The sequence below is a fragment of the Sebastes fasciatus genome, chromosome 9 (assembly GCF_043250625.1).
Source record: "Sebastes fasciatus isolate fSebFas1 chromosome 9, fSebFas1.pri, whole genome shotgun sequence".
NCBI classification, from domain to species: Eukaryota; Metazoa; Chordata; class Actinopteri; order Perciformes; family Sebastidae; genus Sebastes; species Sebastes fasciatus.
Window position 1 is genome coordinate 26498573 of NC_133803.1, and position 14698 is coordinate 26513270.

The window sequence follows — 14698 nt, forward strand, 5'->3', positions numbered from 1 at the left end:
ATCATCTGTAAGCAGTAAGCAGCAATAATGGGAATAAGAAGAAGCCACCCAGGTTATAGCCTGTGTCTGGATTTGCTGTTGCTCGTTCAACCTGTTCGTCCTGTTCTGTTCGCTGCAACCGGAGAGTTTTTTATGCTGCGCTCCTTGTCATTTACACACCAAGCATCTCACTCTCTCTATCTGCATATAACATAGCCTTTACGTGCACGCGCTTTAAGGAAACACACATATATATAGCCCCTACACACACACACACACACGCACACACACACACACACACACACACACATGCACGCGTCCAGGTGAGTTTGTGGCCATGCATGGAGCATTGCGCGCTTTTCTTCTCAGACAGACTGAAACAGTGGCCACCACACACGCGACAGACTTTTGTTCACACACGCACACACACACACACACACACACACACACACACACACGCACGCACACATGCACGCGTCCAGGTGAGTTTGTGGCCATGCATGGAGCATTGTCATTTTCACAAAAAGCATCTCATTCTCTCTCTATCTGCATATAACATAGCCTTTACGTGCACGCGCTTTAAGGAGACACACATATATATAGCCCCTACACACACACGCACTCCTCCGGTCCGTGGCAGCAGCAGCATCATATCCGCCCCCCCTCCAGTGAGAGCTCCTGTCCGCGGCTTCCCTTGCCCTGTTTTGCGTCCACCTCTCTCTCTCTCTCTCTCTCTCTCTCTCTCTCTCTCTGCATATTGCTTTCATTAAACATCTCTCTCTCTCTCTCTCTCACACACACACTCACACACTCCTCCCTCCCTCCAAGAGAGCCTCTTGTCCGGCCCCCCTGATCTCTGTGTCCATTGGCTTCCACTGGGTCTATTTCTCATGTCCAGCCCTCCTCCTCTCCTCCTCCTCCTCTTCTCCCCCTTTCTCTCTCTCTCTTTCTCTCTCTCTCTAATGACCGTCCATTGGTGTTGTTATTGCGCGTCCCTGTCCGTCCCTCCTCCCACTCCCACTCCCACCCTGTGCCTCGGCCCTGCCCATGTTTCTGCATGTCGGGTGTCTCCGTCCATCCGCCTGACGTTCAAGTTCGTCACGTCCGTGCACTTGAACTTGCTACAGCTCATAGGGGGGGGGGGGAGGGGGGGTTGAGGGGAGGGGTGGAGGGGGGGGGGGGGCTTTTGCCATTTTTTCCATCTCTCTCCCCTCTTCTCTCTCTCCTCTCTCTCTCTCTCCATCTACCTCTCTCTCTCTCTCTTTTTCTCCTCTGCTCTCCTTTCTCAAAAAAGAAAGCCATGACGGCGATCCCGCGATCCATCTTCGCCTCCGCGCCATCTTTCTTGTATTATTTCTAATTTATTTTCTTTCTTTTTTTTTCTTTCATTCTTGTGTGGATGTCAGAGGCGTTGTTGGATGAAGACATTTCTTTTTTTTGCCCCACTGGAGTCTCTCCTCTCTCCTCTCTAACCCGATGTGATCCGCGCTGAACGCCGCCGCAGCAGCAGCAGCCTCCAGCAGACACCACCATGTCTCGCCGCAAGCAAGGCAAACCTCAGCACTTAAGCAAACGGGATTTTTCGCGTAAGTAGAAAGAAATTGTCACTTTTTCTGACTTCCCTTTCATTCCATTCAGCAAAAGAGGCAGCAAAAAACAGGAGCATGTGGACACCGGACGGACCGCTCGGACCATCGGTCAACTGGACTTAACAGTGTGGAGAGAAAAGTCACCTCCGTGCGTAAAAGCTTCCCAAAAGCTCCAAAAAGGGAGAAAAAAGTTTTGTGTGTCGGTGTCGGTATACACCCGTTACTGCTTCTCTGTTGCACCAGTGAGAATGTGCATTCATAGGTGTGTTAAATGCACTCCTCGCTGTTTGCTCCTCCGGTGCCCTCTCGGTCGCTCCGGTCTCCGGTCAGTGGAGACGCGCAGAGCTCTCCGGTTCTCCCGGTAAGCAGAGCGCGTCCTCTCCGCGGAGCTCCGTGGAATATCGCTGTCTGATAGCTTCTGCGGTGCAGGTTTTCTTCATCTGCTCTCTCTTTCGTTCTATTTTTGGATTATTTTCAGGAAAAAAAAAACTTGGAGGTGGATTTTTTTGGATCGAGGGGGGAAAAAATCTCGTGTTTGGCTGTTTACAAACTGCCTCCCTTTTATCAGCAGACAACACAAATCGATTTATTTTTTACACAAACTCCTAATGCCTCTTATGTAAAGGCAGTTTATTGATGTTTTAGTTTAGATGAGAAGCTTTTCTTTCCAAAACAGACAGCAGAGCCGCTGCAGCAACAGGACAGAACAGCATATTTAGTGTCGTTTTTTTTGGTTTATTTTTCTCATGATGTCAAATTTGGACCAACAAACACAAATTCCAGTTTAGGATTCTAAAGCTTCATGCACAGTTAAAGGTAAGACACAAATATCAGCTCATCGGTGTGTTAAAGCTGCAGCGTAAAAGAGAAAAAGCAGCGAAATTCCAACAATGTGAAGTTGAGTCGGCGCTACTCGTCTTTACGCACGGCGTTTATTCATCACCAAAGCTTTATTTCTTTGAGTTTATTAGACGCATTAAGCGTGATATGTTACGATCGAGCAGATAAGTGTGTTTGGAAACTGCGAAGCTTTATTGTGCAAAGTGTTTTGCGTTTATCACCGCAACCATGTGCCCGCACCGTGCAGCGTTTTAGCGGCTCTCTACTCTAAGTGGCCTTGCAGACATAAAACAAGGAGATATTTGGGCATCTTTACGCACCGGTGCTTGATTGTGTTTCGGTATGTTGACTGGCTTGTCGCCTGTGTTTGGTTTGGAGAGAGAGAGAGAGAGTGTGTAAGTGTGTATGTGTGTGTGTGTGTGTGTGTGGCCATGTGTCGTCGCTAGGAGGCAGAGCACGATCAGAAAATACCAGCGCTGAACCTGAACCCGATCAGTTTCATCGCCACCCCTATCTACTACTATTTGGCGATCTCTTTAGAATAAAGGGAGAGAATACAAGACATGGGGAGGGATGGATGGAGGAAGGGAGGGACGAAAGTGCCCCCCATCTCAAAATCTGCAATTCCTCTTCATCACCTCAAACCCACCTTCTCCACCACTATATCTCCTTTTTTTGTGCATCACATTTTTTAACATACATGCATGCTGCAATCAGCATATGCAGCTACACTGTAATATGCTTGCAGACCCCTTAAACCTTACAGCAAATCTGCAATTCCTCTTCATCACCTCAAACCCACCTTCTCCACCACTATCTCCTCTTTTTGTGCATCACATTTTTAACACACATGCAATCAGCATATGCAGATACACTGTAGTATGCCTGCAGACTCCTTAAACCTTACAGCACACACACTCACACACACATTTCATTTAGCTTACAAATTCACTTTTGTTACAAATGGAGCACAGAATCTGGCCTGCCACTCTCAAGCAAACACCCATTATTTCTTGTTTTTAGCACCTGCAATTTTCATTTTCTATATTTCTAACAATTCTATATTTCTATTTGCTTATTTAGAACATACTACATGTCCAGTGTTTGTACTACTTAAATTCAGCCTGATCGTGCAGTTACAAAGCAATGCAACAAGACTCAACAGTGTGTTTTTTCAGTGTTACAACTCTACATGTCCTCCTCCACCTTCTCCACCACTAACTCCTCTTTTGTGCATCACATTTTTAACATACATGCATGCTGCAATCAGCATATGCAGCTATACTGTAATATGCCTGCAGACCCCTCAACCCTTACAGCACACACACTCATTTCATTTAGTTTACAGATTCACATTTGTTACAAATGGAGCACAGAATCTGGCCTGCCACTCTCAAAGCAAACACCCATCCCTGATTATTTCTTGATTTTAGCACCTGCATTTCCATTTTCTTTATTTCTAACAATTCTATATTTCTATTTGCTTATTTAAAACATACTATATCTCCAGTGTTTGCTTTTTAACTGCACGATCAGGCTGAATTTAAGTAGTACAATGCAACAAGACTCAACAGTGTGTTTTTCCAGTGTTCTACATGTCCTCCTCCAGTTTAAATGACATTATCAGTATTTTTCATATTTTTTTTTGCCAAGATGGAATTAAATTTAAAATAGTTTATTGAGGGCAGAGAGACAATTTTCCTACATGAGTTTTCTAGTTTTATAGATTTATGAGACAGGTGGAACTTTTAACCTAAAACGTAGTAAAATGATTTACAGTCGAGAGTATATTTATACCTTCATTTTTTTTCCCCTTTAGAAAATGTGATTTGACATATTAATGTGGTGTAAAGACACTCCTCTCTTCTCCTCGTGCTGTTTATTTCACCCAGTTCCACTGTCTTAAAAATAGACACAAATAAGTGCATGTTTCTATTTGATTGAAATTGAGCTCTGTGCATGGAGACCTGCTTTGATTTTTTTTCTTCTAAATCTTATTTAGGTCTCTTACCCTAACCCTCCTCATGCACCTATTAAATCCAACAAAATGTTTTGTTTTTTTCAAACGCCGGATATCCACTCTTGAGTTCAACTTAAGAGGTGAGGGGCTTATGTGGCTTTCATTAGAATTTTTGTTGTTGTTTTATCCCGTGAATTTAATGCCCCCCCACCCCTCCACCGGGAGCTGTTGTGTAACTTGCGTGGCGTTGTGTTGACCTGAAGTTAAATCAAAGAGGAGAAGGATGGGGAGGAGGAGGAGGAGGAGGAGGAGGAGGAGGAGGAGGAGGAGGAGGGAGGGATGGAGGGGGGTGTTGATAGGGTGGAGAGGGGTAGTAGTGGTGGTGGTGGTGGTGGTGCAAGCCGGGAATTTATCATGTTATCTCCATGTCCCAGTTTGCACACAGATGTCGCGCAGGATTGCGTCGTTCAAATGATATTTCCTTGAGGGGATGTAGTCCACATTCAGACCCTATCTATCTCTCTTTCTCTCTCTCTCTTACACACACACACACACACACACACATTTGTGCATTCCCACACACACACACTCTCTCACACACACATGCATGCACAGGAACCCTATCCCTTTTTGTCAGACAAAATCTGCACCAATCACCCAGACAGTGAAAATTAAAATCTATTTTTTGATTCTCAGTGGTTTTAAGTTCATTAAAAATGTGAAATTGGCGGCTGAGTAAAGAAGGTCAACATGCATTAGGCGGCTAGCGCTAGAGTCAGACTCTTCACCTTGGACTGGAAGATTTCCTTTTAAAAAGAGGGACAGTGAATTATGTTCTCCCGTTTCGCTCCTCTAATTCAGCGGGCCGCTCTGCTCGCACTCCTCTCTCCCTCCACCGCAGGACGGTCGGAGCTTGACAAAAGGCGTCTTAAAAAAGTAGTCAGGAGTTAATCCGGCCTCGGAGGGGTGAGGAATCGGGGTTGAACGGCTCATTTTGGGGAGATTTCCCGCTGTACAAGCGGCTGGTATCTAAGAACTATAAGTGAGGCACATGTAATCGAAGCCGAGGGAAGAGTTCTCCCTCTCCCTGACACACACACTCTCTCTCCCTTCTTCTCTTTTCCCCGGCACATATGTTGAACATGTTTGTGACAGTTTCCCCTTTCTGCTGATTACAGGATCAAAACCTGTACAAACAAGGTTAGGCAAGTCAAACATCATCCACATATTTAGTTTTTTGGTGAACGCTGTGTTTAACCATCATTTTCCAAGCCTCCCCTGTCATTGGCTATGAAATTGTTGTCTTTGAGGAATCTGATTTGAGCTTTCAGGATCCTCTTTCCCACCGTTTATTCTTATGATGTGTGATCCAGATCAGCTCGCGTTGTAATCATTTCTCCTGCATTACATGCATTTCTATCATTACAAGGCACATTTTCTCACCCCCTTATTGTGTGTATACCACATGTCTTCTGCTTAGCTTTGCCTCTTTAACTCTGATCCTCTATGTGACAGACAGAGAAATGTTTTGTGTGCTCTCTTCTCTTGTCATCTATTCCCACTAATAGTTGTATCAATATAAATTACAAGAGACAAAAAGTAAAATATAAACATGTGGTTGTTGCTTTTTTTTGCTGAGAGTAAGCGTCACCTTCTAATTTCCCCTTTTTTCTGCTCACTCTCCCTCTTTCCTCCCACCCCCTTTCTTCTTCTCCCTGTTCCTCTGTGCTCGTTCCCCCCACTCTGCCTCCGCCAGCAGCCGAGCCCCTCTCCACGGCCGTCGTCTCGTCGGAGGAGCTGTCGGAGCGCTGCTCGGAGCACTCGGAGGAGACTGGCAGCCTCAACGGGCACCACCCGGGTTCCGCCGTGGGCCGGTTGGCCCGGCTGGGTCACGATGCTCACCCCTCTCTGGAGCAGGACCTGCTGACCTGCGGCCAGTGCCAAGCCACATTCCCCCTGGCGGACATCCTGCTCTTCATAGAGCACAAGAGGAAGCGATGCCACGGGCCGCCCTGCCTGGCCGTGGGCCGGGGACTGGACAAGCCCCCCTCGCCCTCCCCTGGCCTGGCCCTCACCCCGTCGCCCGCATTTGGCTCCCTGCGCAGGCGGAGGCCTGTGGAAGTGGGTGTCCAGGCCACGCTGGCAGATGATGACGATGACCGGTTCTCATTGCCCCGGGGGATTTGCCCCAAACAGGAGCCCCTCCCAGGTAACCAGACCTGCTTACACACCAACAAACACACCTTTGTCACCTTTGTGTTATCACTTTTTTTTATTACACTCGTGAGCCGGAGGCGACGTCATGTCGTTGTGCTGTGCACTTGCCCTGTGAATAGTATGAATGATCTTTTGAGACAGTGGCTGTCTTTGTAGAGGATGTGATTATGTCTATGTATCGGCCTTTGTGTGATAAGGAGGTCAAATCTGACAGTAATATTAAAAATAGACGATAAATAGTTCTCTTTCCTCTAAACATTTGCTGAAGTGTTACTCATCGAGGGATAACTGAACTCCTCTAGCACAGAAGCAGCTTTCAGTGCCCAGATTTGACTTTTCTGATTGGCACATTGTCATTTTGTGTGTGTGTGTGTGTGTGTGTGTTGCCCTGCATGGGCGTCAATTTTTGGGTGTTTTCTGAAAAGTCAGATTTTGTTTTTATATCGTCGACAGACCCAATGTGGGCGTGCTGTGGTACGACAAGCCAGTGTAGTCTAGACTACATGTTGCCCCATGATCTCCATCCAAACCTTGTGGGGGCCGTAGTAGTCTGAGCACAAGGGGGACACATGCCAATCCTTGTTATAGGCGAGAAATCTGATTGGCTGGGACTTGTTTGAGGGGGTGGGATGAGGTGGATTGGTGGGGTGACTGTTGTCAGACAAACAACAACAGAGGGTCGTCACAGGTGGGGAGGAAACCCGAGAGAAAACGCCTCTGTTCTGTTTTTAACAACTGGCAACAAAAAGCGCACATGCTGGTTTGATTTAGGATGACTTTCTCTCTCCGTCTGTGTGTGTGTGAATAGTCTTCTGTCTTTACTGACTAGTGTAAAGGGCAGTGTGTATGTTTGTGTGTGTAAAACAATGTAGCAGATCTAATCCAATTCAGAAAGTGTGTGTGTTAGTGTGTTTTCCCTGTTTACCCAGTTCGGCCATGGTGATCAAATCCCACAGGCCAGCAGCAAAGAGATGTGGGTGACCTTGACTTTGTGGTACCACTGGTCAGTGTGTTAGTGCACTTATGAGACAATGGTGTAAGTGTGTGTGTGTGTGTGTGTGTGTGTGTGTGCAGATAGAAGATCAGTGGCTCAACTGGATGTAGGGAAAACTGTGTTTGTGTGTGACTTTCAGTCTGGGGAGTAACTGCAGCCTCTCTCTGGGATTGGGTGCACAGAGTGTGTGTTCTTGCATAACGTGTGCGTCAGTTTGTGTGTGTGTGTGTGTGTGTCTCTCTCATGTGGCCCTAGCAGATGTGTCCTGCTCTCGGTGTGGTTTCCCCCCCTTCCACCGCCACATCTTACCCGACTAAATGCAGCCCAGCTCTCCATCTCTTTCACTCTGTTCCCCCTCTCTCCGAGTTTTACCTCCACACCAAACTTCATAGGTAAAAACGCACGATTTTTACCTCCCGGTTTTATCTCTCCTTTTTCCCCGTCTCCTTTCCCCAGAACGAGAATCAAATGAGAGGCGAGCAGAGAGAGGGAAAAGCCAGTTTTAGTTTTGCTCTTAGAGGGAAAGTCGTTTATTTAAAGCGTCTTAACACCACTAATTATTTGTTGCAGTGCCATTTTTTTTCCTTCCTTGTGCATTTTAATTAGCAGTAGTTTTTAGTGGCGGGCTGCCTGTACTAAATTAGCCGTTACAGAGAGAGAGAGAGAGGGGGGGGGGGGGTGGAGAGAAAAAAGGGGGTGAAGATGAAATAGAGCAGCGGAAACACACTAGCAAAATATACACTTTATCACTTTGCTCGTTGAACGCAGCTCAGGAATCCTAAATGTTGCAGTTTGTTTTTCCATTTTTGGAGTTGTTTGAGGAAATAAGCACAATACGCTGGTCGAGGCTCTGCTTGTCGTTTCTCGTAAAAATTTTACTCTTACAGGAAGTGATGAGGAAAATTGTTGTCAAAAATGTGTTTGACCTTTGACCTTTGCCGGCTCGAGACAAATCTATCTACTGTATGTCAGCTGGAAGGAGTTAGGGCAACATTTTTTTGTTTTTTGCCAGAGCTGCTTGTGTCTCTGCAGTGACTATACATTTCAACACCCACTCCCACACACACACACACACACACACACTCTCTCACAGACACTCACCAGCTAAACTGGGTTATTAGAGCGATTTACATCATAATACAGGCGTCTGGTTGCCTCAATAGCGTTGTGTGTGGGAACGTCTTGGTAGGAACAGCTGTACACTCAGACAGGAGAAGAAAACAGGACAGCAGCGTTATATATCTTGTCTGATGTTGATGTCAAAGCTGAACAGCAGACAGGCCGAGCATTATTAAAGGTTTGCTGTTTGGAATTTTAAACACGAAAACTTTTAAAATATCCATCTGCACAAGGAATTCATCATTTTATTTACATCTATGCTCTTTAATCAATGCTTTTTTTTTTCTCTCCACACCTCCCATGCTGAATTTACGCAATCCATTCTGATAGGCGATAATTAAAGCCAGTATTTTTTTCTCCCCCCGACCCCCAGCTTTCATCCTAATTGACCCCAAACTGTCACGGTGAAGTAAATATGTGAAAGGCAGAGAAAAAAAACCCAAATCTGCTGGAATTTCAGCCGCGATTACCGCCGTCCAAAAGCATTCCTAATGACAAAAAAAGGAGGCGAGTGAGGAATGCGTGTGTGTTTCTTATTTGTAAATGCTGACTTGGTGTTCCACTGTGTCTCGTAGGTTTTCCTTACAGTATGTGAGGCCTCTACTATACAGCCAGTAAGGCATCTAAATGACCCGAATAAGAAGAAATGAATTCCACGTTCAGACATTTACCTCAAAGATTTAATGCCAGTTTAATACTGGTCATCAATATTTTAAATTTTAACACTATTGAGTTTAGGTTTTTGCGTCCATATTGCTCAATCTGTAGGGATTTTAATCAGTAAAGACATGATCCATACGCCATCATTTTCAATTTATCTTCTTGTCTTTTTCAGGGATTTACTCCTCTAATGGGAATAATATTTCATTCTGACTCCTTTGGGAAATCCAGGGAATATTTGCATTGTATTGTAGGAAATCAGACGCCCTTTATCTCTGCATATTGTTTTGTTTTTTCTGCCTATATGCATTGTGATGGCTGCATGTCTGCTTGTTGTAAAATGTGTACGGTCAGAGTGCTCGCTGCGAGGCTCAAGAGGAACACAAAGCGTCGGACTTGTGCCGGAACGCTGCTGCTATTTACATATCAAACAGCTCCGACCGAGGAGAGCCGAGACATTACCTGTCTCTGTGTGTGTGTGTGTGTGTGTGTGTGTGTGTGAGCGAGGGAGCACTGCACAGGCAAAAACGCCGATCAGTGATGCAAAAAGGCAGCATGCCCGCCCACCCACACCACACACACACACAGACTCACACACACACACACACACACACACACACACACACACACACACATGGTTAGGGTTCTCTCTCTCTTGCCCATTTATTCTATTAATCCCTGACTGAGATGAAAATTCTGATTATAATCCCTGAGGCGCCCCTCATTCAGAAACAGCATCGCTAATGTCTCAAAAGAGAGGGGTTTTGCATGTGTGTGTGTGTGTGTGTACATTTATGTGTGTGGACGGCCATGTCTCACTCTCTCCTTCTTTTTTTTCTTTTTATTCTTTTAACCAAAAGTGGTTGTGATTGAAAAAAAAAAAAAATTGAAATTCAGAATGAATTCTTTGTGGATTATTTCTACAATTTTCTGCTGTCCAGTTTTGCCAATTGATTTCTCATAATTGGGAATTTAATCCTTTCCTCAATGTAAAATCAGTCCCTAATATGTGTGTTAATGAGCTGGAATTGATACGCAGCCAGTACAAAAGATTTATTCATCTTATTGACCACTGATTTTATTGAGCAATATTGGCTGATTAGCCGAGCAATATTCACTCATTAACAGAGATATTATCAATACATGTGCATGGTGATAAAACCCCAAAATTTCTTGGGGCTAATTCATCAGACATACTGATATTTTTAGCCCCAAAAATATCCGGTTTTCAGCCCTCCATTATGGTCAGCCCACTGAAGAGTCATCCTGGCTTGAAGCCTCGTAACATGAGTATTGTTAGCCTATGATCTAGTGATTAGCAATTAGCTTATCATCACTGGCTAATGCTACCCACCTCAATACACATTAGTGCATTTTTAACACCCAATCATTGTCTGGCTCGGTGTCAGATCTCTCTCTATCTCATGTCTATTCTCTCCCTCCTCTTCTTGTTTTTTTTTTTTTTTCCCTTCTGGCTCATGTCTCTCTGCAACATTAGCAGTCAATGCAAATCCGGGACAGCCAATTGATACTGAATCAATTACAGTATGTTTGGTGTGTGTGTGTCTCATGCTGTAGCACATCCCGGCGAGCCTACAAAGAGATTTCACACACTGGCTGCCGTTACTAATCTATTGTTGCTCTCTCATTCTTTCTCAACATAAGATTTTATTTAGTGGACTCGAGTGCAGTGCGTTTGAACTCCAGCGTTTCTCTCCCCGGCGCTGCGAGAGTCTGACTGTGTCGGCGTTTTGAATGAGCTTACTGCGTGTAAACATGTTCGTGTGTGCAGAAAACATCAGCAGCAGGATAGCAGGCCACTGGAATGACAAAAAAAAAGAAGCTAATAATCTGCCACCAAGAGGCCAACAAGGCTGTACCGTGTTTTTATACTCAAGCACTCACAAAAAACTCCATATTGACTGAACTGAACTGTTGATTATTGTCTTGCTGTAAATGTGTGGGTGTGTGTTTGCAGAGCACGTCTGCAATCCAGACGGAACCAACAAAAAAAAAACTTGGAATTCACTGCTGACAAATTTTTGGACGTAGTAATAAAACAAGGAGCGGAAAAGAAATGCTTTGTGTTGCCCAAAATAGAATGTGAAGCACTTCAATGTGAATTTAAAGTTGCTTTTTCTCTCGCCATGTGCTTGGAAAGTCCAGAACGGTGAGCCTGTTGATTTGTCCTTTATCCTGTAATGCTCACAGCACACACACACACACACACACACACCCCTATTTTGTTACATAAGATAGTATTAGGGCAGCAGCATTGAATTGCTGAACTAAATCTAGTCTGCTTTTGTCCTGGCTCTTTATTTAAAGGGATACTCCGGCAATTTAGAATTGCACTTTTATAAAGTTGGGGGACTCGTGAGAGACAGGTTAAAAAAAGAATGGTCCAAATGAAGGCAGCAGAAGCTGAGATAGCCTCGCTTTTAGTGCCGAGTGTCGGTCAAGCTCCAGAAATGCCTACATTTCCCATAATGCAACTGTTTTAAAACCTTCCCTTCCCCGGTAAACACCTACATCTATAGAGAGGCGAAGTCCCGCCCCTTCCAGTGGACCACATGGGACCTTATTTCGGAAAAAAATACGTACGCTAGTCAACGGCGGGAGACAAATATTTGTTTTATCGCGTTTGAATTGTGCCAATTTAAAAAGATAATTCTGCAAGTTAAGAAAGTCTTATTTTGTCGTAGGTTTGTCGTAGTGTCATTTAGTTTGTGTGAAACCGCTCAGTGAACTACATCTCTCGTCTTGCGCAATATACGTCACCAACACTAGCTAGATAGTTAACGTAGCTATGTTCCACGCACAAATGTAACATTATCTGACCTGATTTGTTTTATCCAGCGACTCCTGGTCTTTTTTTCAACTGGGAAGCAAAACAACGAGCAACACCCGTCGCTGGTGTGACTACATCCCGTTACGAAACACACAGGCATCGTAGCTTCAGAGAGAGAGACGTCACTACGCAACTTTTGGGTGTGTAGTCTTTCTAATTACGTATTTTCACTTCAAAAGTTTTACAACAAACTGCGACTTTCTTGACTTGCAAAATTGTGTGATGTGTGATGTGTGATTCATGGCTCAATTCAAACGGGATCAAAAAATATTTTGTCTCTCGCCATTGACCATACATGTTTTTTCTGAAATAAAGTCCCATGGTGGTCTACCAGAAGGGGCGGGATTCGCCTCTCTATGGCTCCAGTTTGTAACCAAGCTTTCTGTTATATATATAGAATATATTATATTCTGTGTGTGGTCTCCAGGCCCACGCTGAGATAACCCTGATGACATCACAATGACATCATCAGAGGTTTTCTCAGGCTGAGTAGTACGAACCGAGACTGTGAATCTGTGGAGTTCCCCTTAACTTGCTGAGTGCCTTTGAGCAAGACTTTTACTGCTGCTCCCAATGTGACCTTTGACCTGTGGAGTGGGGGAAGCGTCGAGACAAGAGAGTTTCTCTGTGGTGATCGATAGACTGTCACATTAGCGGTCGGAAGATGGATGCTGTACAGGCAACAGCATAATAACAGTTGAAAGTTGTTTTGTGTGTTTACAGCGCAAATTAGATTCATCATTGTCACCATTATTGAACACAGTGAATGATTTTACACCAGTAGCCGGAGCCTCTTCCTCAGACAAATCTGTCTGGTTGCACAGGAAGCCGTGTGCGGCGGTGGTGGGGTTTAGAATAAATAGAAGAAGAGCAGGGCATGAACGGCAATCACCGCCACCGCGGCTGAGACAGACAACAACAACATCAAAGGGTAAAAAAAAAGAAAAAGAAAAATCCAAGAGAAAGACGTCACGCCGCCCACGCACTTTGATTGACAGCTGATCCCTGGGAAGTGCGGCACAGACACACCGCAGCGGCGATGACCGAAAGATGGGAGACAGATCTGAGGAAAACAAAAAAGATCTCCCAGATTGTCGTGGTCGGCGAGCCGTCTCTAAAAACAGAGAACAATAAGGCGTTAAAAAAAAAAGACCAATGTTATTTCCCCAGTTTGCAGCGTTCGCATCGGCAGCGACAGTGTGTCAGTGACGTCAAGCGGGCTACTGTACGCGCCCTGTGATGGAGGATTGTTTATTGATCTGGCTCTTTGTGTTTACGCGAGTGATTCGACATCCACGCTACATCTACTCCTTCGTGGTGAGAGGGAAAGCTGCTGTTTTTGGCTCGCTCGCTGCTCGCTGTGTGTGTGTGTGTGTTTATTCCTGTGCACACTCACAAAATAGACACACACACACACACACACACACACACACACTCTGCTCGGTCTGCTCAGGGGGTGCACATGCAACTCAGCTCTCTTATTATGTTGAAGGCAGTTGAAGGCCTGTTCATAAAACTGTTTATACACTACAAAGCTTATTTATATAGGCCACTGGATTACAGACTGGCTCTACACACACACACACACACCACACACACACACCACACACACACACACACACACACACACACACACACACATATTCAGATCTCACTGGCTAGATATGTGTTCACTCGCCAGTGCTTCTCTTTGTATGTACCTGTTATTACTTATACAGCATGCCTACATGTATGTGTGTGTGTGAGTGAACATGAAAGAGTGTGTGTGTGTGTGTGTGTGTGTGTGTGTGAGCTGGCAGTGTGGATGCAGGACATTCCCTGGTAAAGAGTGCCAGGGCTGAGCTGGCAATATGTGTGTGGCCAGTGTGTGTGTGTTTGCGTGCATGTGTGTGTGGAAGGGCCTGGCTCCTTGCTCTGGTTTCATGTTCCCCATTTGGCTGAACTACTACTACAACTACACACACACTGTAACTGTGTGTGTGTGCGTTGATAAAGTAGAGCACATACAGTATAGTGTACGCACACAGCTCCGTATGAGTGGCTCTATAATCTTTTATTCTGGCATTGTGAGCGTCAGCTCTGCTTCTTTCTCTCACTCCCACCACCTTCTCCACACGTTCACATCCTTCTTCTCAGAAAATCAAAAGCATGTTTAGTGCCAAACAAAGTCATCCTCAAGGCAGGATAACATATGTAATTCTTACCATCTCAGGCAGCTCACTTGATATATATATATATTTTTTTACATGTACAACTCACTACAAGACAAGACAACCACGCATGCCCCTAATGGCATTTAACAATGTGTTTGACTGTCTTACTAACTAACACAGTCTGAGGAGTTAAACACAAGCTCAATCATTTATAGTGATGATGTCATGGACATTTTTCAGGAAAAAACGATTTATCTCCAAATCAGGTGAATTTATCAGATAAAAAATGAAGGATTAAATGCTCTAGAGATAAAACAATTAATCAATTCAACTAGT

At 44.8% G+C, this 14698-nt stretch overlaps 1 protein-coding gene across 6 annotated transcripts in view; it reads left to right on the plus strand.

Annotated features, from left to right (window-relative positions):
• The first annotated feature begins 1149 nt into the window (after window positions 1-1149).
• Window positions 1150-14698, plus strand: part of LOC141774363 (B-cell lymphoma/leukemia 11A-like) — a 58861-nt gene continuing 45312 nt past the window's right edge. Inside the window, exons 1-3 of one of the 6 annotated variants that reach the window (XM_074646990.1) lie at window positions 1150-1565; window positions 6125-6577; window positions 12218-12349. In XM_074646990.1, the coding sequence (XP_074503091.1) occupies window positions 1511-1565; window positions 6125-6577; window positions 12218-12349 (640 nt within the window). In that variant the 5' untranslated portion in view covers window positions 1150-1510. Of the gene's footprint in view, window positions 1566-4263; window positions 4509-6124; window positions 6578-12217; window positions 12350-14698 lie in introns of those variants that run through there. The other 5 variants (XM_074646991.1, XM_074646988.1, XM_074646994.1 and 2 more) reach the window with 5 other exon arrangements.